Source organism: Mustela nigripes, chromosome X, assembly GCF_022355385.1.
Source record: "Mustela nigripes isolate SB6536 chromosome X, MUSNIG.SB6536, whole genome shotgun sequence".
Classification (NCBI taxonomy): Eukaryota; Metazoa; Chordata; class Mammalia; order Carnivora; family Mustelidae; genus Mustela; species Mustela nigripes.
The window spans coordinates 95887991-95912717 of record NC_081575.1 but is presented as its reverse complement, the minus strand read 5'-3'; the positions used below and the strand labels follow the sequence as shown (position 1 = coordinate 95912717).

General features: G+C 33.5%; 1 protein-coding gene across 1 annotated transcript in view; it reads right to left on the bottom strand.

Moving 5' to 3' along the window:
- Positions 1-24727, bottom strand: part of DMD (dystrophin) — a 1970015-nt gene that overhangs the window by 1869165 nt on the left and 76123 nt on the right. The window contains exon 2 of the mRNA XM_059385278.1: positions 5907-5968. Coding sequence (XP_059241261.1) covers positions 5907-5968 — 62 coding nt within the window. The remainder of the gene's footprint in view (positions 1-5906; positions 5969-24727) is intronic.

Genomic DNA, 24727 nt, shown 5'->3' with positions numbered 1-24727 from the left:
ACAGACACATCATTCTAGAAGTCATCTTAACATACATGTTAAGGAGTCCACGATGCCAGTAGGGCAATAGTTCATATTTCTCACAAAATTATTTAAATAAATGTTTAAATTCTCTCTTATACATGATAATTTGTGATTAACAAAAATAAAAATTAATAATAACAAGTAAAAATACTCACAATTTAGATAATTATATTTATAACTAGATTATGTCACTCACCAAAACTCAGCATGTGCATGTATTACCATTTAATGTATTAGAAATCATGTGGAAAAACTCAATTAAAAACCTTTCTCAACAATGGTTGAGTTTTCATGTTACTAAATATTTAAGGTAGATTATAAGGCATCTGTTGGTATTGCGAGCATTAATCACTTTCCATTCTCAAGTTTTCAATGTCCTCAAATCCCCTTACCATTTCTCATAAAACTTAGCATTTTGGGGATGAATCCTAAGAAAAATGCAGCACTTGGTAGATGGATTAGCTGTCACAATAGTAACGGATATAGAAATGTTATGGGTTTTAGAGTCTGATTTCTTGGGTCCCAGCTTCATCTCTTCCATTTACCATAAGCAAGCTACCTACACTCATATTTAGCTCATCTTGAATACTATTTCATGAGGTTACTGGAGCAAATAACCATAAAAATATAATTCAATAGGGTAATTAATAGGAGAATATATAGGAATAAAAGTTACTAATCTTCAAAATTTCTGAAATGAGGATGTCTATAGTTTTCTGTACTGATATTTACTTCACCAAAACAACTGTATCCAATAAGTCAACTCTTACCAAAGCCTTGTATGGGTCTTGTTGGTGCTCAAGAAAGGCTTCCCCAAGATATACCACAGTAGCATATAGTTATTTTGAATTAAAGCTACTTAAGAAAATGTCAGAGCAAGAATACTCTGACCTTCCTTTGTTCCCTGAAAGCAGAAAATAAATCTCTCATGTAAAAGATATCTTCCTTGTACCAAGAGATAAAGAGATGCTCTTACCATAAGAGACAGGGAATTCAGGGCTAAAGAAGCCATACAAAACAAGAGGTTGTATAAACAAACTTTGTTGCTTTTACTGACTTATTACTCTAGCCCAAATTCTGTAGAATTCCTTACCATTTGAAACTACCAAACATAGGTTTTTCTTTATCCTGTCATTTCCTTTGTCTAAAATGTATAAAAGCTGCAGGCCTTGGTTATTTCTTTGGATATCCATTTTATCATTGGTCTTCCTTGTGCATGTGATTTACCTTTGGTTTTTTTCTCCTGTTAATCTGTCTCATATCAATTTAATTCTTAGACCAGCCAGAAGAACATTGAAGGGCAAAGGAAAATTTTCTTCCCAATAGCTGCTTATCATGATCAGAGATATAGTGCATTGCCCTTCATCTTCTATAGTAATCTAATTCTTTCTGGAATCAATTAGTAGGGAGAAACAGGAAGCCAGGGGCATAACGATGACTTTATATCTATGATGACCCTCCCATGACACAATATTTCTAATCTATCACCTCTGTTAAATCAAGCCCTTTGAGTAACAGTCCTATATAAATTTGTTAGTTATATATAAGTTTCAAATTGACACAGAGGAAATATACATATACTGTCACCTCTTTCACTTGTTTCTAAGTCTCATTATCTTCCTTTTGCATAATGAAACCATTTGATTCATTTTAAACTGAGTGTGTGTCCATGCCTGTTTGTGCATATGTATGTGTTAACGGCATGGATTGGCATACAGAGTGTAGCAGGATAATAAAACATAAATAAATGTTCTATCTTCCTTCTTCCATCCAAAGAAAGTAGCCAAAACCAAAAAGACGTGAGCAGGCATCAAGGAAAAGTTTCTATATAGAATTCCTTCAATTCAGAAAATATACTACACAGCAAAAAAAAAAAAATGGCAATATTTTATGTTTATGTATTAATATTTACAAATCCCTTTTAGTATATGTTTTCTTACAAAGTAGACATGGACATATAAGGAAAACAAGACTCAAAGAATTTTTTATTTTATGTTTACCTTTCTTTCCAAAGTGAATTCAAGTGCGAATATAATTATTTCCTCAAAGGCTTCATGATAGAGAGCTGTGTAAAGAAGCCTGGTTTACTGATTCACAATTTTGGTGTTAATTTGCATGACATCAGGCTTATCATGCTGGCTAGGATATAAATAATAATAAATTCTTGGGAAAAGTTTGTTATACCAGTTAATTCTGCCTTGTGCTATCATTATCCCAAGAGGGTAAAATCTGGCTTTTTAGTTATAAATATGTATTGTTGTAGCAATGAAGACATAAATGCATTATCATATCATAGGCCCTTGTGAAGTTCATAGATAAAACTAATTACATATTTCTACTTCATTTAAATAAAATATCAAGTTGTCTACTCCTTTTGGAAGGATCATACAGAAAAGTGTATTCAGAGGATAGAAATAAAGATAATCACTAAATCCAATGTAGGATCAAAACTGGCATATAACTCACTGGGAGATGGTTTAAATCTTTCAATTGATCTAGTAGTAAGTATTTTCCCCTACAGATTGCTTTTTCTCCAACACAAACATCAAGCAAGTTTTATGAAAAGATTATTTTTGGTCATAATTTAAAGTGTACTTTCCTTAAATAAGCTTGTGTGAATGAACCTGTGTAATTCTTATTATGGGAATTATATATGTCATAAACAGTAAACAGTTTTAGGATTATAAAAGATCTACAAATTACACGAATAGAATATTTACCTTGAATTAATCTTACCTAACAATGGCTTTGTGTTTATGTGGAGGAAAATAATGTTTGCTTATCTTTATAGAATAGATGTGATAAATCATGTTCTAGTAAAAATTTTTGGAATTGAATGTTAGTAGAAGACCTATTTTGAAGAAGAGACAGGGTCTATTTTAAAACGGTACTAGGAAAGTGAGAAATCAGTTGGATTTACTACAAAGGTACATTTGGCTTCAATTGACACAAAATGATAAGACTTTCTTTAATCATATTTTCTTCCTTAAGTATTCCTTATATAATTTTACATAATAATAGGGAACTACTTTGTAGTCTCTTTTTATTTTACAAACATTATACAAATGAATGTGTGAGCCTCACTGTTAAACACTTTAAATCATCCTATTGATTTTTATTATTTTTTGTGTGTTACTCTAATTTACCACACCAATGATAATTTGTCACTGCTTTTTCTTTTTAAAGTCCTCTTCAACACATTCTTTTTCATTTAGAATTTTTCCTTTTTCCTTAAACTTAGCAGATACTTAATTTCTGTACTATTGTCCAAAATGCATTTAGTATATTTAGTTAGTACACTGGTACTGATCATTGGGGTTACAAAGAAAACATATTCCTGCTTTCAGTGGTTTCCAATTATCTCAGTGAAGAGTGTTTTTCTCTTTGACGATCCTTCTTTTAGAGTCTATCAGGTACAACTTTCTTCATAAAGGTTTTCAGATTCATTCTAGCCTGCAGTACTGCTATCTCTCACCACTGCCCATTCTGCTACTCCATTTAGCAATAATCCAGTATCCCCCAAACACGTAGGTTACATGAGATCTGAAGATTCAACTTCAACTAATCCTGTGTCTCCTACAGGCCTAGAATTGTGCTGAACACCATGTAATAACACAATAAATATGTGCTAAGTGACATATGTGCTATGTTTATCTTTTGGTATCATCAATGGGCTTAAACTGAATCAATTGGCCTTTTCTTAATTCTCAAAATTAGATACAAAAACTCAGTCATTACTTGAAGTCCTGACTAGAAAAAGAATCAGATAACATGGAAAATATATTTTAAGGTTTTCTAAATGAAAAATCAACACACACATATATATATTTTATCTCTAAATACATTTTCCTGTCTTTATAAACATTTATTTCTATTCCTGTCATCTACTATATGTTCAAATATGAAACTTCGGTGACTCTCCTGATCCAATTTTAATAGGCTGAGGGAGAACACTTATAAAACAAATGAAGGAAGTAGAAGTTGGGTTTGGAGGAGGGGATACTTAGGAAAAAACAGTCAATGCACTCATGCATGTAATTATTTTGCAGCCTTTAAAATATGGGCACTCATAAAGATAGGGGAAAATTGCTCTAAGGCAGTGCCAACAATGTATTCAAAGAAGACAGCATATCAAACTATGGTTTGTATATTAGAATGTGAATTGTGGTAAATGATACTTGAAATGTCAATGTACAGAGAGTAATGACCTATTTAGATTTGTGGGAATGAGAATTTGCAGTGTTTGTCTCAGTTTCATCTATATACCTTATTAAAACAACTCATTGATTTAATTCAAAGATTCAGAGTATTATGTCACATTTATTATTTCAAAAGATCTCTTTATGATTCTGATTTGTCCGTATATTTGTTTGAAAGCTTGTATCTATTGACTGTTTTGAACTTTCAAAATTAAGAAGATTTTAATGAGACCAGTAAATTTAGCAATTAAAGCATATACAACCATCAGGTAAACATACTCTGAAATTAAAAATTCCAATTGTGCATACTTCTGAGTTTATTTTTCATTTCTTCTCCTTCAGTAGTGTTATAACTTTTTTTTATTATTTCTATCCACTTAGTTCAAAAAAAGTTGAGATTTTTAAAATAGTATTCCTTTTTTTAAGTTTATTATTTAAACTTCCATAATGGCTAATTGAACATAATAAAAAAAATAAAGTTCTGTAATAGCAATTCATTAATTGTCAATTCAGTAAGTAAATAGAAATGAAATTTCCTTAGTTAAAATTCAGTAACTTTACTTCTTGCTAACATGGTAAAGACTACCTGGCAAAATTCTGCTATCAAATACCACAAACAATGGGTGATACTTGAAAACCTTTTATAATGGTAATGGGAACACTTTTTATACTGCACCTCTCAGTGGATTGTTTTGGATTCATTATCAAAACTTTTATAAAACAAGACAGACCCATGGAGAAAGTGATCTGCATATATTAAGACTTTTAGGCATTGTGGTAGGAATCTTCACATATCCTGACCCTGTTAATCCTCACAATCACATGAAATGACCATTATCAGCCATTTTTGCTCCTCTTAAAGCTTGAATATAGGGACCATATTTTACTAGCTTTATATTTCAATCATTGGGTGTTGATTCTTCAGGTAAACACCCAATATATATGTGTACATGTATAAATGACTGTACAAAAATAGTTCACAAAGCACTGATTTGCTGAAATTCAGAGTTAATTAAATGTAAATGCAAGTCTTTCTAACCTCAAAATGTATATAAAGCTCTTTACATGGTACTCTTAATGCTAGTTTTCAAAGTAAGAATATTTTACCCTGTGTTCACATATAATTATCCAGAGTTGTGCTGTCTATGGATTATAAATTAATTTGCATGTATAAAATAAATAAATATTGTTAATATTATGGGTTGATGCCTGCAGAAAAAGAGGATAAACTTCTTATTTTAAATTATTTGACACGTGCCCTAAGTGATAGGGGCCAAATAGACCCAAGGCAGTTGTATCAGTTTTTCTTGAACTAGGAAAGACTAAGAAGGACAAAAATATTATCACTTTCAGACAGTAAAAATCCCCTTATGTCTTCTGCTACTGTGTAACATATACTAGCTACTTGGTGGAAAATTGCAGTTACAATCCTTGGATGACTGATGTAATTAATCTTATCACTAAGATTCAAAGATATATTTTATCTAATTCAATAATTTCTCTTTATGTGTATTCTACTGCTGCTTCCTTAATTAAAAGTCAGCGTAACGTTTCCGAACTTGCACAGCTAAAACAATGACACGAAGAGAAAAACAATATGGACATTTACATTTACCCAGTACATAGTTCATTTTGAAAATCAGTCACTTACCTTATATCTTAGAAGTAATAAAATATTCTTACCTTAGAAAACTGTGCATTTATCCATTTTGTGAATGTTTTCTTTTGAACATCTTCTCTTTCATCTATAATGTAAAATTTAAGAAAGATTTAAGAGTTAAGAAAGAATTCTGAATATCACATTTTACAACAAAAATAACTCTCAATTATTACATATCAATGTTATTTTATATGTGGTGTTAAATTTATCAATAATGAAATTAAACACAAGTGATATTGGTATTGGGCATCCAAACTAAAAAAATGAGATGTCTAAAATAATTGATCCAGTCAAATTTATGCTCATTCAAATACTGTATAAAGGCATTATAGAAAAGTAGTCTCTTCTGAATAAAGGAAATATTACTTATCCTCCTATGGTGAATAGATACTCTAGCATAATCAGAAGAGCCTATTATCTGTTATTTCTTCTGAAAAGTTATTCCTGAGCTTTTCCTCTTACAGACCACGTGAAATGATTTTCCCTGCTTTTGCAATACTGCCAACTCTAACATGGGCCCCCCTGCATAGCCACCTCCCATTATAGGAGAGGTTTCCTTATGATCACGAACATGGTTTTGTATCCCAGAACCTAGCATTGTCTGCACAAACTAAGACTTCAGCAAATATTTAATAAATACGCAAACACTTTAGAGGAAGGACATCTTACAACTCCACAATTTTTAGTATCTCTTTTCATCCAAAAGTCAGGAAATTTCAAATCAAAATGCAAATGACACCCTTCATAGATTACATATAAATACTCAGAGGGAAAATCTCCAAAGACTTCTTTCACCAATAGATTACAGTGGAAAATTATTAAGAAAACAGCTTCACAGAATTAATGCTTCTAAAAATTCTATTTTTTTTCAAGTTGTAAATTATTATGGAATTAAATGGGCAGAAAAATAATCAATCTTGACTCTTTGAAAACCTTTTTTAAAGGCCAAAGGGTACCTTTAAATTACTGTAAATGCAATCATATTAATTAATGTTCAATAAATGAGTGCATCTGAGACTTAAAATGGAGAGGTTTTATATTTTATTTACATTGGGTCAAAAGAACCCTTATAGAAATGTCCCAACAAAATAACCTTATTTGGTCTTGGATTCTTTTTCAGCAATAAATCTTGACTGCTTTTCCTGAAAAAGGATGATCCATAGTAAAGAATCATTTTCTATGACAAATGTATCCATGTACTAAGAAAATGTGTTTATCAGTAAAGCAAATTATTATTCTATAAGTGGATACTCTTAAGTGATATGAAATAAGAGTGGATAAATAAGAAACCTAAAACTGTTCTCCTAGATGAGAAAATTTTATTTAGCATCACAAAATACTTTTCTTCTTATTTAATTGTGTGGGTCCACAAACTACACTGCATGTGGGCAAATATCAGGATTACCCATCCAGTACAAGATAATTCATAGCTACCGTATGGAGGTTTTTTCTTTGGTGACAGTATGAATCAATAAAAATATATAGTAATAGCTTCTGAAACTAATCTAGCCTTTTGTGAATATACTTCCCTAAATTCAATACTATCCTTTGATAATAATGAAATACATAAACAGAACATTTCAAATGGTCAATTTTTAACCGTTTTCATGGACTTGTTGTAGGAAGACTTGCCAATACATTTATTTCTCAATGAGAGATACACATTTTCCTGTGTTAATAATATTATTTGCAATTCCAGTAATTTTTCCCTACATGTGCATGCAAATCCTGTCAGATATGGGAGAGTAAATGAGTCATTTGAAAGCACACATTTAAAAGTTGTAAAACATGCCCAACCATCTTCACCAAAAGTTGAATAGGAAGATACCTGAAGAGATATGTTCCACGTACTTTTCAGTGAAAAGTAGGTAGTAATGCAATATTTTTATGGGTTTCGATTATATGTACAAAGAGTAATTTTTAGGTAGGCTTGAAGGTGGGAGGGAAACCCTGACATTATGTGCAGAAGAGTATGTACCTATTGTGTCAACAGCACTGAAAGTGAATTTTGTCATACAAATATCACTAGGTCTTCTTTTTCACTTCTTTCACTTTTAATATAAGAAAAATATACCTTTAATGAATTACCTGCTTGTTTTATTTTGCTATATAACATTTGTTTTAACATGGTAAATATTAATATAACTGGCTTTATTATTATACAATATATATCATTTATTAGTGTTTTATTGTTCACAGAGCTGTTTTACATGTCCTCTCAATCCATATGTAATTTGGCATTTTATCCATTAAAAAATACAAACTTGGAGTCCAGTCTCTTGTGCTTTATCTCCTCCTCCGATTTCCCCCAATTCACTTTTCCTTTCCTTCTCCTAATGTCCTTCATGTCATTCCTTATGTTCCACAAGTAAGTGAAACCATATGATAATTGACTTTCTCTGCTTGATTTATTTCACTCAGCATAATCTCTTCCAGTCCTGTCCATATGATACAAAAGTTAGGTATTCCTCCTTTCTGATGGCTGCATACAAACTGAGGGTTTTGGAAGGGAGAGGGGAGGGGGGATAGGTGAGCCTGGAGGTGGGTATTATGGAGGGCACATATTGCATCTGACATCTTAAGAAAGTTCAGTTTTCCCAATCTGGGTAAATCTGAATAAATCCATGTAGGCATTCAGGTTGTAGACTATAAAATTCCAGAATGTCATTCACATTAAGTTACAGCATACACAGAATTCCACACACCACTGGGTGTGGTGTATAAACAATGAATCTTGGAACACTGAAAAAAATAAAATTAAATTAAGATGTTAAAAAAATAAAAATTAAAAAAAAAAACAAAAAAATACAAGCTCGGAAGGAATAAAGCTAGTAAGTGACACAGATGAACCTGGTATAGATTATTTGAATCAAAGTCCATGGATCTTCACATTAAGCAGTTCACATTATACTTTCATAGATAATATAGAATGGCATAAGATAATAAAAGTCACAAAAGTTGAATGTATTAACACAAATACAAAAATAACCATTATTTGAGAGCCTCTATTTTAAACAATCCAAAGAATTCTGTGTATGCTGTAACTTAATGTGAATGACATTCTGGAATTTTATAGTCTACAACCTGAATGCCTACATGGATTTATTCAGATTTATCCAGATTGGAAAACTGAACTTTCTTAAGATGTCAGGTGATTCATTCATTAATATTTTAAATAATAATGTTGTTATATTTACTAGTTGATATTTAGTGCTCAATTTTTGTCATAGATTAACATTATGAAAAAATTCAAAAAATACTTAAATTTGTTAATATTAAAATTAATATTAACATTGATTATTAAAAAATCACCCCAAAGTTTTGTGTCTGCTCATCATTACAATCCCCATAGACATGTATTTTATATAACTACAATAATATTCTACCTTTTAAATTTATTTTATCATAAATATATTAGTTGCCATTTCCTTTTGTTTGTTATTAGAGGTTTCACCATAATGAACATTTTCATGCACTCTCAGCTTCTGGTGTATAATTGTCACAGAATAAATAATTGGGTCAGCATTAAAAAAATGTTTGTGGCTTTTACTAAATATTGTCATATTGCTTTCCCAGTGGCCGTACCTATTTTTAGTGGTACTACAAAGAATGGGGTTATGCTGCTGATAGGAGTTTTGTTGCTTTCACTTTTAAAGTGCTTGTGGCTTTATTAGATATAAGGAGATAGTTGGTTCTCATCTTAATTTGAATCTGTTTGATTACTAATGAAGTAGGACACGTTTTCAAAATTTATTCTGCATGTTTCCACTTTTGTCAAAATACTTGTTTATAGGGGCACCTGGGTGGCTCAGTGGGTTAAGCCGCTGCCTTCGGCTCAGGTCATGATCTCAGGGTCCTGGGATCGAGCCCCACATCGGGCTCTCTGCTCAGCAGGGAGCCTGCTTCCCTCCCTCTCTCTGCCTGTCTCTCTGCCTACTTGAGATCTCTCTCTCTGTCAAATAAATAAATAAAATCTTTTAAAAAATACTTGTTTATAGCCTTTGCTCACATATCTATTGAGCTCTTGATATTTTACAATTAATGGGGATGAGATTATAAATCAGTAATTCTTAAACTTTTCAAGTTGTGGACTCCATTGGATTATCTGATAGAAATAATGACCCTTCTCAATATTAAAAAATGCCTATACAGACATATTTACATATTTCTTAGGGTTCACTGACCTCTCTGCAGAAGGTTCCTGTTACCATGAAATCCAAGTTAAGAATCACTATTATTAATTAAGCTATTTACTCTTAGTCAGTGAATGAATATATATTCCCAAGTGGTTGTATGTCTTTTAATTTTCATTTCATTTTTATTATGCTAAATTTTTAAATATTTATTTTATTTTTTTTAAAGATTGTATTTATTTATTTGACAGAGAGAGAGTGCAGAAGCAGGGGGAATGGAAGAGGGAGAAGCAGGCTCCCCACTGAGCAGGGAGCCCAATGTGGGAGTTGATTCCAGGATCTTGAGAAGGCAGACACATAACAGAATGAGCTATCCAGGTACCCCATATATTTTTATACATTTAAGTCTATCCATTTCCATTGTTATTTCCCATGTAACCTAAAAGTTGACCCATTTATTTATTTATTTATTTATTTATTTATTTATTTTTTAAGATTTTATTTGACAGAGAGAGATCACAAGCAGGTAGAGCAGCAGGCAAAGAGAGACAGGCAAGCAGGATCCCCGCTGAGCAGAGAGCCAGAAGTGGGGCTGGATCCCAGGACCCTGAGACCACAACTCGAACTGAAGGCAGAGGCTTAACCCACTGAGCTACCCAGGGGCCCTGACCCTTTTATTTATTTTTAAAGATTTATCTGTTTATTTGAGAGAGAAAGAGAGAACATGAGAGGGGATGGGGCAGAGAAAGAGGGAGAGAGAAAAGCAGACTCCCTGCTGAGCAGGGTACTTGACAGGGGGCTTGATCCCAGGACTTCGCTGAAACCAAGAGTCATATGCTCAAATGACTGAGCCACCTACATGTCCCTAAAAGTTGATACTTTCAAGCACAATCACTTATATATCCATAGTTAATGTAAAGTGGATATACATAAATGTACATATATGATAAATTGCCATAGAGCTTATGGAGATTATTTTAATACCTTAATAAAATGTATGTGATTACAGACATGGTCTATAGTAAGAGATATAAATATAAAATCAACAATAAAGAGAATTAGAAAAGAACAAAGTGAAATCTGTTTTACTAGGAAATGATTATATATTCCTGTCTAGTCATTTCAAGAAACACATATTCTATTTTGTTTCGTTTAGAGTTTGTTTATAACTGATTTTCTTTTACTAATAAAAATATGCCCGAGTATATTAATGTGAATAGCAAAGAACAAAATCTCTGTTAGAAAAATTTACTTGAAAACTGTTCCCTGAAGATGTCAAGGAGTGAAGAACTGCACTTCATAAATTGCAAAAAGTGACCAACATTTTATTTTATTCTCTCTATGGGGAAAACTCATAAAATTAGCTTTCTACCATGACATAAAAATTGTATTTTGTCTCAGAATTAATTAACCCTTTCTAATAAAGTCATTTTTTTGTCCAATAAATCTGGTCCTTCATATTTTCTAAAATTATTGCAATGACCTTTTGCCCTGTTAGTAACTTTTATATTCCTGAGACCCTCAGTCTTCTATAAATGTAGGATAATTAAATTGTAATATTCATGATTTACAAGAGTGAGTTACTGCACAAAAATGATGGTGGCAAACTGAGAGAACATTAAATCAGGGGAATAGGCTTCCAGTCCCAGTGCAGGACTTATGAGAATGGTGGCCTTAGAATTGCCTGACCTTGGTCTCTTTATCTGTGAAATAAAGATATTAATTGCCTTTTAACTCATGGAGCTGTTTTTAAGATGCAATGAAACCATCTGTTTATGTAGTAATTTATAGAATAATCATTTACAAAAAATAATTAATTACAGAATACCCAGTATCTGTTGGTCATTTTAGAGGTTACTGAGAAGGTAAATGGAACTCTGTTTTTACCACAGTTCACAACCTTGTAAAATACAGACGTATGCTAGATAAATATTAAACATTTTATATAAGCAAGGAACATATATTCAAAGGATATTATAGGAGCATAAATAAAGGGATATGTAGCCTTATGGATGTCAGTCAGGGAAGACATTTTCTAGAAGGGATTGGCTAAGTTAAGTCTAGTAGGTGGAGCCAAAAGGAAAAAAAAAAAAAAGAAGAAAAAAAAGATGCAAAGGGAAAGATGAATCTTTTTTTTAAGCTTTTTAGAAAAGATTTTATTTATTTATTTGACAGAGAGAGATCACAAGTAGGCAGAGCAGCAGGCAGGGAGAGGGGGAAGCAGGCTCCCTGCTGAGCAGAGAGCCCGATGTGGGACTCGATCCCAGGACCCTGAGATCATGACCTGAGCCGAAGGCAGAGGTTTAACCCACTGGGCTGCCCAGGCACCCCAGGAAAGATGAATCTTTAAGACAAGATTGCGGGCATAAAGAATACAGTAACATTGTATGATCCCAGTCGTAAATGTCATCTAAAAAAATGAATAAACAAACAAGAAGCAAAATCAAAACTATAAATACAGAGAACAAACTGATGGTTGCCAGAGGCAAGGAGGCTGGGCAACATGGTAAAGGGGAGCCGGAGATATAGTTTCAGAGTGAGTAAGTCCCAGGAATAAAAAGCAGAGCATAAGGAATACAGTCAATGATATTGTAATAGCAATGTTATGGGACAGATGGTAGCTACACTTGTGGTCAACACAGCATCATGTATAAACTTGTCAGATAACTAAGTTGTACACCTGAAACTAATGTAACAAAGTGCATCATCTATACTTAAAAAAAAAAAAAAAGCATGCTCTTCATTATACTTAATTCACTTTTGCTGCACTCTAAAGTAGGAAGGAGGGAATAGCATGGGATGAAATTACAAAGGAAGTTGGGAGTGAGATCGTGGAGAGCCTCCAAGATATGACCCTATGTATGTGATCAGATAAGCCAATGTGAGTAGAAGCACTGAGAAACCAAAACAGAAAAACAACCCAGTTATATAAACATCATGAATTATCCTCATTCCACAGGCCAGTTCATTGTAATCTATGCCAGGAAGACATTTTAGAAAATGGCATTTCTTTGGGTGCTAGTTAGTATGTTAACTGAAAATCCTCATCACTTAAGTGACCCAGAAAATACAAATTTAGAACTAGAAGGGGATATTAGAGTTGATAACAGTTTAGATACACATATAGTGAAGAAATTACAAAGGTATATGAGTTTATTTCACTTTAATGAGAGGACTATCAGTAATATGGGGGGGGGGGGGGGTAACAGGGTCTCTATTCTCTGATTCCACCAAAAATGAGAAAAAGGGTAATGAGAAATGTGGAAGATTGAGGATAAACATTATAAGCATTATAAGCAAGGATACATATATTCAAAGGATATTACAGGAGCATAAATAAAGGGATATGTAGCCTTATGGATGTCAGGGAAGACATTTTCTAGAAGGGATTATGGTTATGTGCTACTGTGGGACATTAAGAAGGAAGGCCCCAAACTCAAGAAATAGTTAGAAAATGGATTTAACATGTTATTAATGCTTCAAAATGGCAATGCAAAGTGGAGGAGAGTAGAATGGAGAATGGCATGAAAAATGCTTTCTGTTAAATCTGAGTAATAGCTTTTGATCATAGGATTACAGAATGTGAGGGCCGAAGGTGACATTCGTGGTTATTTCATAATGAGGAGGTCTAAAATAATTAAATTACTGCACAAAGAAGAGAAAAAGAGTGTCAAAGAGATTTCCTTACTTCTGGCTCACTCTACAATCAATGTAGTACAGTTTTTACTGCTCCTCACCTACAAAAGTTGTTAATATTATCTATATCCTTTCTAATTTTCAAGACAGTGACAGATTTCAAGACAGTCTAGATTTCAAGACAGTGACTGTCTAACTATTCCCAGCACTTAGCACAGAATATGTTACACAATAGTGCTCATTAAAGGTGTTTTAAGTTAATGAAGACCAGATTTACTTTTCAGACTTCTGACTTTTGTGCTTTGCAGATACTAATTCTATGGAGAGAAAAATGGTCCTTTAAAAAAGGTTCATGTCCCAATCCCCAGAATTTCTGAATAAGTTTTGTTAAAATTCATTTGTTTTACAGTAAGTTAAAGTATTTTAAAACTCTTTGTTATGGCAAAGAGAATTAAGGGTGCAGATGAAATTAGATTTGGTAATCAGGTAATTTTTGATAGGGAAACTATCTTCGGTAATCCGGCGTGGACCAATGTAATCACCAATGTAATTATTGCGCCCTTCAAAGCGGAAGAGGGCAGCATAAGAGGGACAATCTGAAAGAACGCAGTTTGACAAGGACTGGATCGAGTGTGGCTGGTTTTGAAAATGGAAGAAGAGGGCCATGAGCCCAAGAATGTGGGCATCCTCCAAAATGGAAAAGATAATAAATAGATTCTCCCCTGCAGTCTCTAGAAGGCACATAGCTCTGATGTTCCTTAATTTTAGCTCAGTGAAGTCAATTTCAGATTTGAGATCTGAAGAGCTGTTAGATAATAAATAGGAGTTGTTTTAAGTTGCCTTTAAATTAAGATAATTTTTATAGCATCAATGGAAATTAATACATAATCTTTCCTCTTGAAGGCTCTTAAGTCCAGTGACAAATATACACTGGTATCTACAAGGGGGTAGGAATACAACTGTATAAAAGATAAAGTTCTTACCCTTTTGACTTTACTGCATAGTGAGAGAAACGGACACACACAAAACAAATATATAGCGGACACACAGGTAAAGTTCTTTGCTAAAGAAAATACAGGGTTTTGTCAAAAGCATATAGAAAGGAACCTAACTTGAAAAAGCCAGTGCTTCCTTGATGAAGTGTTATCTCAGCTGAGTTCTGAACCTTAATTAAGAATATAGAAGCAGACAAGGTGAAAAAGAACCCCAGACAATAAAAAAAAGCAGGTACAACTACCAGGATATGAGAGGAGTATGGTATGTTCAAGGAACAAGAGAAGGAGGAGGAAGAGGACCAAAGTGGTGAGATAAGTTTAGGAAAAAGAGAAGTAATTAACCAAATTAGGAAGAGACTCAAACCTTAGCCAGAAGGCAGTTAGAAACCAAAGCAGAATTTTAAGTAGGGAAATGGCAATACTGGTTTCTGTTTTTTAAATTTATTTTACTTTTTTTAACTACTTTTAAAAAATTTTATTAACATATAATGTGTTATTTGCTTCAGGGGTATAGGTCTGTGAATCCTCAGTCTCACACAATCTACAGCACTCACCATAGCACTGTTTACTTTTAAAATGATTTTAAGTAATCCCTCCACCCAGTGTGGGGCTTGAACTAACAACCCTGAGATCAAGAGTCGCATACTTGACTGACTGAACCAGCCGAGGCACCCCTGGTTTGGTTTTAACAATGAATTTTATGTAATTATGTATCACATAATATATATTATAAACCATGGCCTATATTGGTGAATTGCAGTGGGGCTAGAGAGAGGTAAATGCAGGCAAAAAAAAGTGTTGATTCGGGCACCTGAGTGGCTCAGTTCATTAAAGGCCTACCTTCAGCTCAGGACATGATCCCAGAGTCCTGGGTTCCTTGCTCAGCCGGGAGCTTGCTTCTCCCTCTGCCTCTTTCTGATGCTCCCCACCCCATCCCTCCTACCCACAGCTTGTGTTCCCTCTCTCGCAGTCTCTCTGTCAAATAAATACATAAAATCTTTTTTTTTCCCCTAAAAAAAAGAACTGGTTATTGATTATATGTAGAGGTAAGGGATTTGGGAGGGGTACAGCCAAAACTCCTACTAAAATTGGAGTTTTGAGGTCCCAGGAAGAAGAGAACTTGGATCTGTATCTATAATGTGGGTATGGGAGGAACTGGGAAATACCGACTTTCTGGTGTTTTGAGACAAAAAGAAAAAATATGTAGAGTAGGCAACTGGATGTAAGAGTCTGAAGTGCAAGAGAGTAATCTGAGCTGAAAATAAAGATTTGGAAGATACAAGCCAACTGGCAGGTAGTAACTGAAGCCTCTGTTGTGAATGATGTTATAAGAAAGAGTACGCAAGCTTTCCAATCTTCTGAAATATTACGGTCTTCTGGTTCTCCTTCCAACAAAAGGGCTGTCTCCTGATCTGTCTCACTGCTTCTTTACCATTCACCCTGGTAATACTGGCAATGCCCCAGGGTACTTGTCTTGGTTCACTACATTTATTCTCCCTAAACAAAGTGACTTCTCACCACACCCCAACCACCACTACATATGGATACTGATGACACTGATACCTAAATCTTTATTTTTCATCTTGATTAATGTCCTGAGTTTCACACTGACAGAGCTGACTCAAGTTAATACCTCTACTTAGATGTCCTGTAGGTACCCTAACAATATCATTCATCTTCCCAAATAAAGTCACATAATCTTCTTCTTCCTGAAAATAATGGCTTCATCATTCATCTAGTAACCAAATAAGTAACTCTCGAGTCATTATTCAAGTTTGAGAAATGCTTGTCCTGAGGTTAAAGGCCAGCTTATTTAGAATGGCAAATAAAGGCTTTTATAATTTGATTCCAAATACTTTTCTAAACTTAATATCCGTCATGCCTACTGGCACTCACACAAATTCTTTACTCTTCTACCCACATACCTACCAGGTCCACACAAGCCAAATGTCTCCATGAATAAGCCACATACTTTCTTACTTTAGTCCTTTGTTCAAGCAGCCCCAGGAATATGTCTAGAACACTCTCTCTCTTCGGATCAAGCACAAACAGACACTTAAGAGTTGGTTGAATAAATCAAATGATTAATCAATGCTATAATTAAATCCCAGATCTACTAAGTCCCAGGCCAATGTTTTTCCCTCCACTTCACCATAATGCTTAAACTGCTCTGTTAATTATAAATCTTCGGTCTTAATCATCAACTCATTTCCAAAAATATCCATGGAGCACCCACTCTGTATAAAATCACTTTTCAATATCTTCTCCCAAAATTTGTCCTTGGAATTCCTGTATTTATTTTCATCACTATATAGAATTAAAAAATAGTAATAGTAATTAAAAAAATATCTGTCTTGACTTTTCTGGGTAAATTACATTCTGGAATATGATGAAATTGCTCTTCACTTCATCTTTCATTACTGTTGTGGCTTTCAACACCACACAAAATGCTATGGATGACCTGTCCGATCCTTCACCTCCCCTGCAAATGTTGCTTCTTTCTCAAATAGGTCAATTGCTTTTTATTATAGGGAGGTGATGGACCCAGAAAATAATTTGAACAGCTGTGTCAGCTCATACTGGATAAAAGTTCTCATCTCCCATCCCCTGCTACTTAATCACAGAATTTACACTATATTACGATAAATGACTAGAACCTTACATAATCACATAATTGTGCACTCACGAAAATAATCAATGACACCATATGTATGAAAAACACAATGTAGGAACTGTAGAAATATTTTTATGTACATTTATAGAAGTTATCATGGAATAGAGCATAATAACCACAAGGAATGAGGAAGAAATATCATATTAAAGTAGGAGATAAATCAGAACTGCAAGAGTGTACAAAAAGGTACTAGGTAGCATAACTTAGAAAACAGAGTGCCATTTTGGTATATGGTATGAATGGTTCATTCTTGTTCCCTTCAAATTCCATGCTGACACTAAGAATATGTATCAGATACAATGTAGGTCAGTGATTAAATGCATCCTTTCCAGCATCAAGTAGCCTGGGTTCATATCCCAGCTCCACTTCTCACAAGGTCTATGACCTTAGGCAAGTTACTTAATTCTTCTGTGTCTCATTGTGTCAATCTGCATCATGGTACAGAAATGTTAAGGCTAAATTGAGAGACTTATGATACATATTAATACTGAAAAAATTAAAGAAAAAAATAGAGAAAACTTATTAACCTTTATTCCAAGATGTACTACTACTTCCTATGGACAATCTGTATAAATTGCATTATCTTGTAAAAGAGACACAATTTCTAGGTTGCAGTCATATTAACAATTAATAAGATTTTTAAAGCATGATTTATAACTCTGCAGCAAATAGAGTCCTCTTGATTTGAAAATAAGGAAAAAATATGAAATAGTATTAGTATAAATTATATCTCCTCATGTCTAGAAAATGAAATCTGTGCTTAGTAAGAATGAAGGAAGGAGACAATTAATATTTCTGTGGTTCATTATAATTTATAAAGTGATTTCAAATATCTCATCTTGTTTGAATGTGACTATGTGGGTGTAAACTTGTTATGGTAAAAATAAGTTATTATTAATTAGTATGCAGGCTTGAAATATGTTTTGGTAGTGTGTCACTACTTATTTTTGAAGGAAAAGATAACTTATTTTTGTAAAACCATAATAACACTGAACTAATTATGGCAGAATAAATAAAAATAAGATCCCAAGGTCTGTGATGTAATTTGGAGGTGAAATTAATCACTCGGATACTGGTCTAAGCGCTAACCAGATACCTGTTTCATATCTCAATACAGCCCATTTTAATTTTAAAATATTAACTTTCTCTACTAAAAAATTAAAAAATCATCATTCCATGGTATATATTTACTTATGCTATTGGATTGTAAAACAGTTCTTTGCCAATACAAAGGAAAGCAATCAGCCAAAGTGCACAATAGCCACTTCCAAATGTGTATGTCAATGAGATGCTTTATACACAAAGGCTCAAACACAGAATCCTTTTTGGGGTATATTATAAAGAGATATGTAAATCACGAGATGCATTTGCTAAACTTGCACTATGGAGTAAAGATTAAGAAAATGGTATAGTAGGTATATTTAATGTCTCATGCTTTATTTCCTTGGTCCAATGCTGAGTTTACGTCTAACTGTGAGCAGATTCTGTGATGTTGAAGATATCCCACCTAAAGCATCCACATTTCTGCTTCTTTGCATTAAGACTTTTTCCAGATCTAGGGGAATTTGGTAGGCCCATCTGTGACACAGCCAAGAAGTGACAGAGATTTAACTTCCCTAGGTACAATCCTCAGTAAATGGGGGACAGAACAACTGATGGGCATGTTCTTGAAGGCTCATCAAGGATTACTGGGGATATTAAACTCGGAATGGCCCAGAATAGTACCACTATTTTCTCTTCTCCCTTCCCTGGCTTGCTTCCTACATCCTTCCTTTATGTTATCAGAAATCATTTTCCAGATGAACTACCTGTACCAGTACTTGTTTGGATTAGCTTTCTGAATAATTCAAACTAACCCATATAGGTACTGTTCCTAAGTTACTTGACTTGATCATGTACCATCCAGCATTAAATATCTTGTAGGCAACACCAAGCCTCAGTTTTTCAGTCTGTAAAATGGACATAATTATAGTAACAAACTCTGAGTTCTGTTTCGATGAGGTATCCTACATCAAGTGTAGCCTTAAGAAAGAACTTATTACAAAATAAGAGTCAATATAGACAATTACTATTTGTACTAACTATATATTTAATTGCATCAAAAGTTTGAAGACAAATTGATGGACTGTATTATTTGCTCATGATTCACTCTCTCCTCTCTCTGCTTGCATGTATCACTCTAGATGGATTATACTTCCCACCCCACCAATGTGGACTTCATCATGTGACTTGCCTTGCCTAATAAAACACAAGCAGACATAACAGTGTGTCAGTTCTGAGCAAGGGTTTAAGAATCATGACGTGCTTTTTCAGTTCTCTGGCCCTTCCTTCCTTTTACAGTAGAAGATCATGTCTCAAGTAGACTATGTTCCCAAAAGGAGAGTAACATATGTGGGGTTGACCTGAAGCCAATACAGAGAGTGAAAGACACCCTGGAATAAGAAATAAATGTTTGTTCTTATAAGTCACAGAATTTTGCATTTTTTAACAGAGCATTATCCTTGAATGAAGCTGTCTATTACAGCGGGAAGATAGTAAATGTGCCCTATAGAATAAAATACAATAATAGACTGAATATAGCATCTTCACTTAAAATAGATTTGCACCCAATTATTTAAATTTAAATTTAATATAAGCTGATGTATAGGTTTTAAATCAAGTATTAAAAACTCTCTGAAATTCCATTTTTAATACATTATCTTCTCTATATCGCTATTTCCCCTTATCATAACATTCAATATTTAAACATTAAAGCAAATATTTTTTTCTGGGACTCAGCCCAGTATTAGCATAGACTGAAATCAACCTGGAAGATGATTTAAGGGAAGGATATGTTCTAAGGAGATTCAATGGATTGTAGTAACAGTAATAGTCAGTAATGAGAATGCGTATTTATACCTTGTTCCAAACACAGAAAGCATGTAAAACAGAAATCAAGTTTAAGAGTAATCACTTATTCCCTCTTCACCAAATATGGAAGTTTTAAGCCAGTGTTTGTAAAAGATCAAGCCAGAAAGTATAAATAGAGTAAAGGGCAAACATTTTTCCAGCATAAACAAGAGGAATTTTGTAGTCACCAAAAGAGCATTAGGATCTGTCTTTTGGGACAGATTTCAGGAAATCATTACTGATTATATAAAAGATGTCTTGGGATTTAATCAAAAGAAGAGACGGTTTTGAGAGTTAATCAGGTGCCAATGTTAATATATGACCCAAGTGGCAGAGAGCAGAGGGTACAGAGTCCCACGATCAATTTTCATTCAGTTTGAGGTTGCTAATGCTGATGACACGTGGTTACTAACACCTTCTTTCAAGATTTCTAGTGAAAGATTTCTCCTTTCTTTAAACTTCATTATGCTACTGAGAACACTTCCCTTGGTGCACAATGGCAACGGATGAGTTCTAGCTACATCTTGACTAATCATTTAAGTTGATGTGAATTTAGGTTAGCATGTAAATTAAGTAATTGTAAAGTTCCCAAACTAACATCATTGTTTGCACTTAGATACAATTGTGTTGAACTTGTAGAGGAAAATATAACAGAGTTGAAAAAGATGTAGAAAGTACAGTATAATGTTGGATCCTTAGAAACAACATAAACATTTAACAAACACTGCAAGAGTTCGAGTTTTTAAAGGAATCAGCTGAATCCAAAAAGAGATTTTCTTAACTACAGTTTTGTCTATATTTATAAATACTAAGTTGTAGTTTTTACAAAAGACTTGAGTCAAATTGTTAAATGGCTTTCCCCACACAACCAGTGTATGAGCTGTTTTATATCTATGTGTGTGTGTATGAGTGGGTATGATTTAGACTCATGTGAATTGCGGCCTGCTGCAAACATTACTTTCTGATTAGAGAATATTAAATGACCTTAAAGTAGAACTCCAAAATTTCCCAACTTTGTAAATCAAAGATATTACAATTTCCCACTTTTCAGATTACTCTTACTATGCTACATTTGTACTAAACAGAATATAAAAGAACAGCTTTTCCGAGTCACAATAATACAGTGATTTTAGTTGTGAACCAGACACTCTGGGTTTAAATAGCAACTCTGCTACTTATGAGGAGAGTGCCTCAGTTTCCTTGCTTGTAAATAATGATAAAAATAATGCGAAATGTGGCATTGTTGTGAGCCTTGGGTGACTCTTCTGCTTGGATCCTGGCTCTAACACTAACTAGCTCTGTTGATTTCAATTAAGTATCTGGAACTCAATTTCCTCAACCTAAAAAAAAAAAAAAAAAAAAAAAGAGTTTAGCAAAGATAATCTCTATGTGTTTCTCCAGATCTAATTTTTTTAAAAAAGTTTCTATTTATTTATTTGAGAGAGTGCAAGCAAGAGCACAGAGAGAGTGGGAGAGGGAGAAGCAGACTCCCTGCTGAGCAGAGAGCAGGACTCTGGGTTCAATCCCATGACACCTAGATCATGACCTGAGCCAAAGGCAAGCATTTAACTGGCTGAGCCATCCAGGCGCCCCTCCAGATCTAAATTTTTATTATCAGACCCTTTAAGCTAGTGGGTTTTTGTTTTTTTGTTTTGTATTGTTTTTTTTTTTTTTTTTTTTTCCTTAGCAGGCAACACAGCATTCTGATTCAGCACCACTGCTTTGGAGCCATGTAGCCTAGATTAAAGTCCAGCTCTGCTACTCTCTAGCTGAGTTTTCTTGAATTACTTACATAACTTCTCTCTTTAGTTTCCTGATCTGTAAAATAGCTATAAAAATAATAGGTCTCTTATAGTGTTGTGAGGATTAAATGAGCCATTACCTTTAAAGAACATAGAAAGTATCTCTCCCCAAATAAGCAATCAACACTATTATTCTAACTTTGAGATCCAAGGGCTTTTAATACAACTGTGGGATGACTTCTTAAAATTCTGAGCAAACTGAAGGAGTGCATATAAATGACAGTCTTCAGTCTTCAACAGATTCCCACAGGGATCCATGGTTTGAAAAATGGATAAAACAGAAGACAGTCTTCTGGGTCTTACCCCTATTCATAACTCATGTTTTCCTTTTCTTCAGAACATGAGCATTACCAGCAATGAGTCACCTTGTGTTTTTTTACTCACGTATGGTTTGTCCAAAGCTTATTGAAGAAATATCTTGTTTTCTTTTCCTAGTATATCATCCCTCTTACAGATCTACACACATTGACTAGGATGAAAAGAAGGTAGTTACACAGACTTTTTTGCTTTTTAACTCCTTAACCAGCTGATAAATAGTGGGTGTTCTTCATATTCCTTTTGATAATAATCTTTAATCATATAGATTTAGGCACTTATTATTATTATATTTTAGTTTGTTATGCCTAAGTATACATAGATGTGTTTTTCTTACAACTCATTTTACTTTTTTGAGAAGAACACAGCTTCTTTTGTGATATTTTGTGATACTAAGTATTGACATAATTCAGAACAGTAACTGAGACTCAGCAAGATTTGTCTGTTATCTGTTTCAAGCATTTATGACTTAATTTGCTGTATATCTTCAATGCACACTTTTCTTCAGTGAAAGTAGTCCATGTCAATGAATCATTTAAATGATCATTTTCACAACATTTAAAAAGGCAGCATGACATACAAGAAACAAATCACTCCTTGTTGTATAGATACAGTGAACTCACAGCATGAAAACCAGTGCTTTCAAAGTATAGTATAAAAGTGAAAATAACAAACTCTCAGAAAAGATCAATAGAAAGAACTGATAATGGATAAAAGAAAAATATTGATTAGTAAAGTAATATGAAAAGAGAAAAGGTGTATGTTAACTTGAACACTAAATGTGGACAAGCATTCATAGGGAAATAAAATTTCAAGATCAAGAAACATCTTCACAGATGAAAAGGGGTCTGAATGAAGCATTTCATTGTCTGAATAACTTAACTGGGGAGTCAAAGTGAAAAAAATAGAATTAATATGATATTTTTAGAATAAAGTTGAATAGAGAGAGAGAAAGAGAGAGAGGGGCAGGCATTATGGACCCTGGTGTGTAATACAGTATCAAGTTCAATTAATTTATTAACTAAATTTATGTTCATTATCCATATTTTAGGAACTAGAGAAAAAAGGGTTTTGAAAGATCTATGAATGAAGTTTTGATATGTTTCCTTCTCATTTTTTCCTTGAGTAATTGTAATTTCAATACACAAATAAATGTATAACCTGGTTTCTTTTTTTTCTTATTCATTAGAAAAATTTATTTTTACTTTAGATTCACAAATTAAGCTATTATGCCATTTGAAGAAAGTTTCAGGTTACAGAACATTACACTAAATATCATTCAATATTCATTAAACTGTGTATTGCACTTACAAATAAGTTCTAACTTAATTGAAGACATGTAGTTAAATACTCTACTAATTAAATGTTGATCAAAACATTTTTTCCCTTTATCTCATCTGTTATAATTATATCTATTTTATTTATTTTTAAATGATTTTATTTATGTATTTGAGAGAGAGCATGCCTGTGCACAAGTGAGTGGGGGGGCAGAAGAGGAGGGGCAGAGGGGGAAGAAGAGGGACAATCTGAAGCAGACTCCTCACCTGATATGGGGACCCATCACATGACAGCGAAATCATGACCTGAGCCAAAACCAAGAGTCAAATGCTTAACCTACTCAGCCATCAGGGGCCCCCACATTTACTTTTTTAAACTACTTTATTGAGGTATGAAGGTATGAGTGACATACAAAAAGCTGTACCTATTTAAAGCATACAGCTTTATGAGTTTGGAGGTAAGTATGTACCTGTGAAACCATTATCACGATCTATGCCATAAACAGTATATCCTGCTTTCCTCATTTAAAATTATAATGGAGTTTTTCCATTGTTGTTAAAACCCAATTAATATTGTTAAATGTATTATATGGCCCCAAGAAAATTACCACTCTGCCTTTTTTGGAAACTTTGAAAAATGGTTTCACAAATCCTGCTACTAAAATAATGTGAAAAATAATGTTGTAGTTAATATCTACACGGACGAATCCTCTATCCAAGTTTGAGGTTATTACCCTTCCAAAGATTCTCAAAAATTAGGTTAATAGATCTAGGTGGATAATTATTTATATAATACTTGGTATGTATTTTCAAATTACTTCTCAAAAATACTATATAAAGTTACCTTCCTGAAGTACTGGATGAGAACATCAGTAATGCTACATTTTAGCGTACACTGAATATTTTAAAGATGAATTTAACTCATAGGCATATGTATGTCTCTATCTACCTGTCTATGCATGAATGTGTGTATATGTATACATATATTATATAATTTAGACTTGGGACTTAAATTTGAGTCAGGTTCTCCCTGAGTGCTTTGTGAGATAGAAATATAAGTGGATTGACAATCATGTTCTGCCATGTGAGGAACAGGGAAGCCAGTCTGCAATAAAAGAGATGG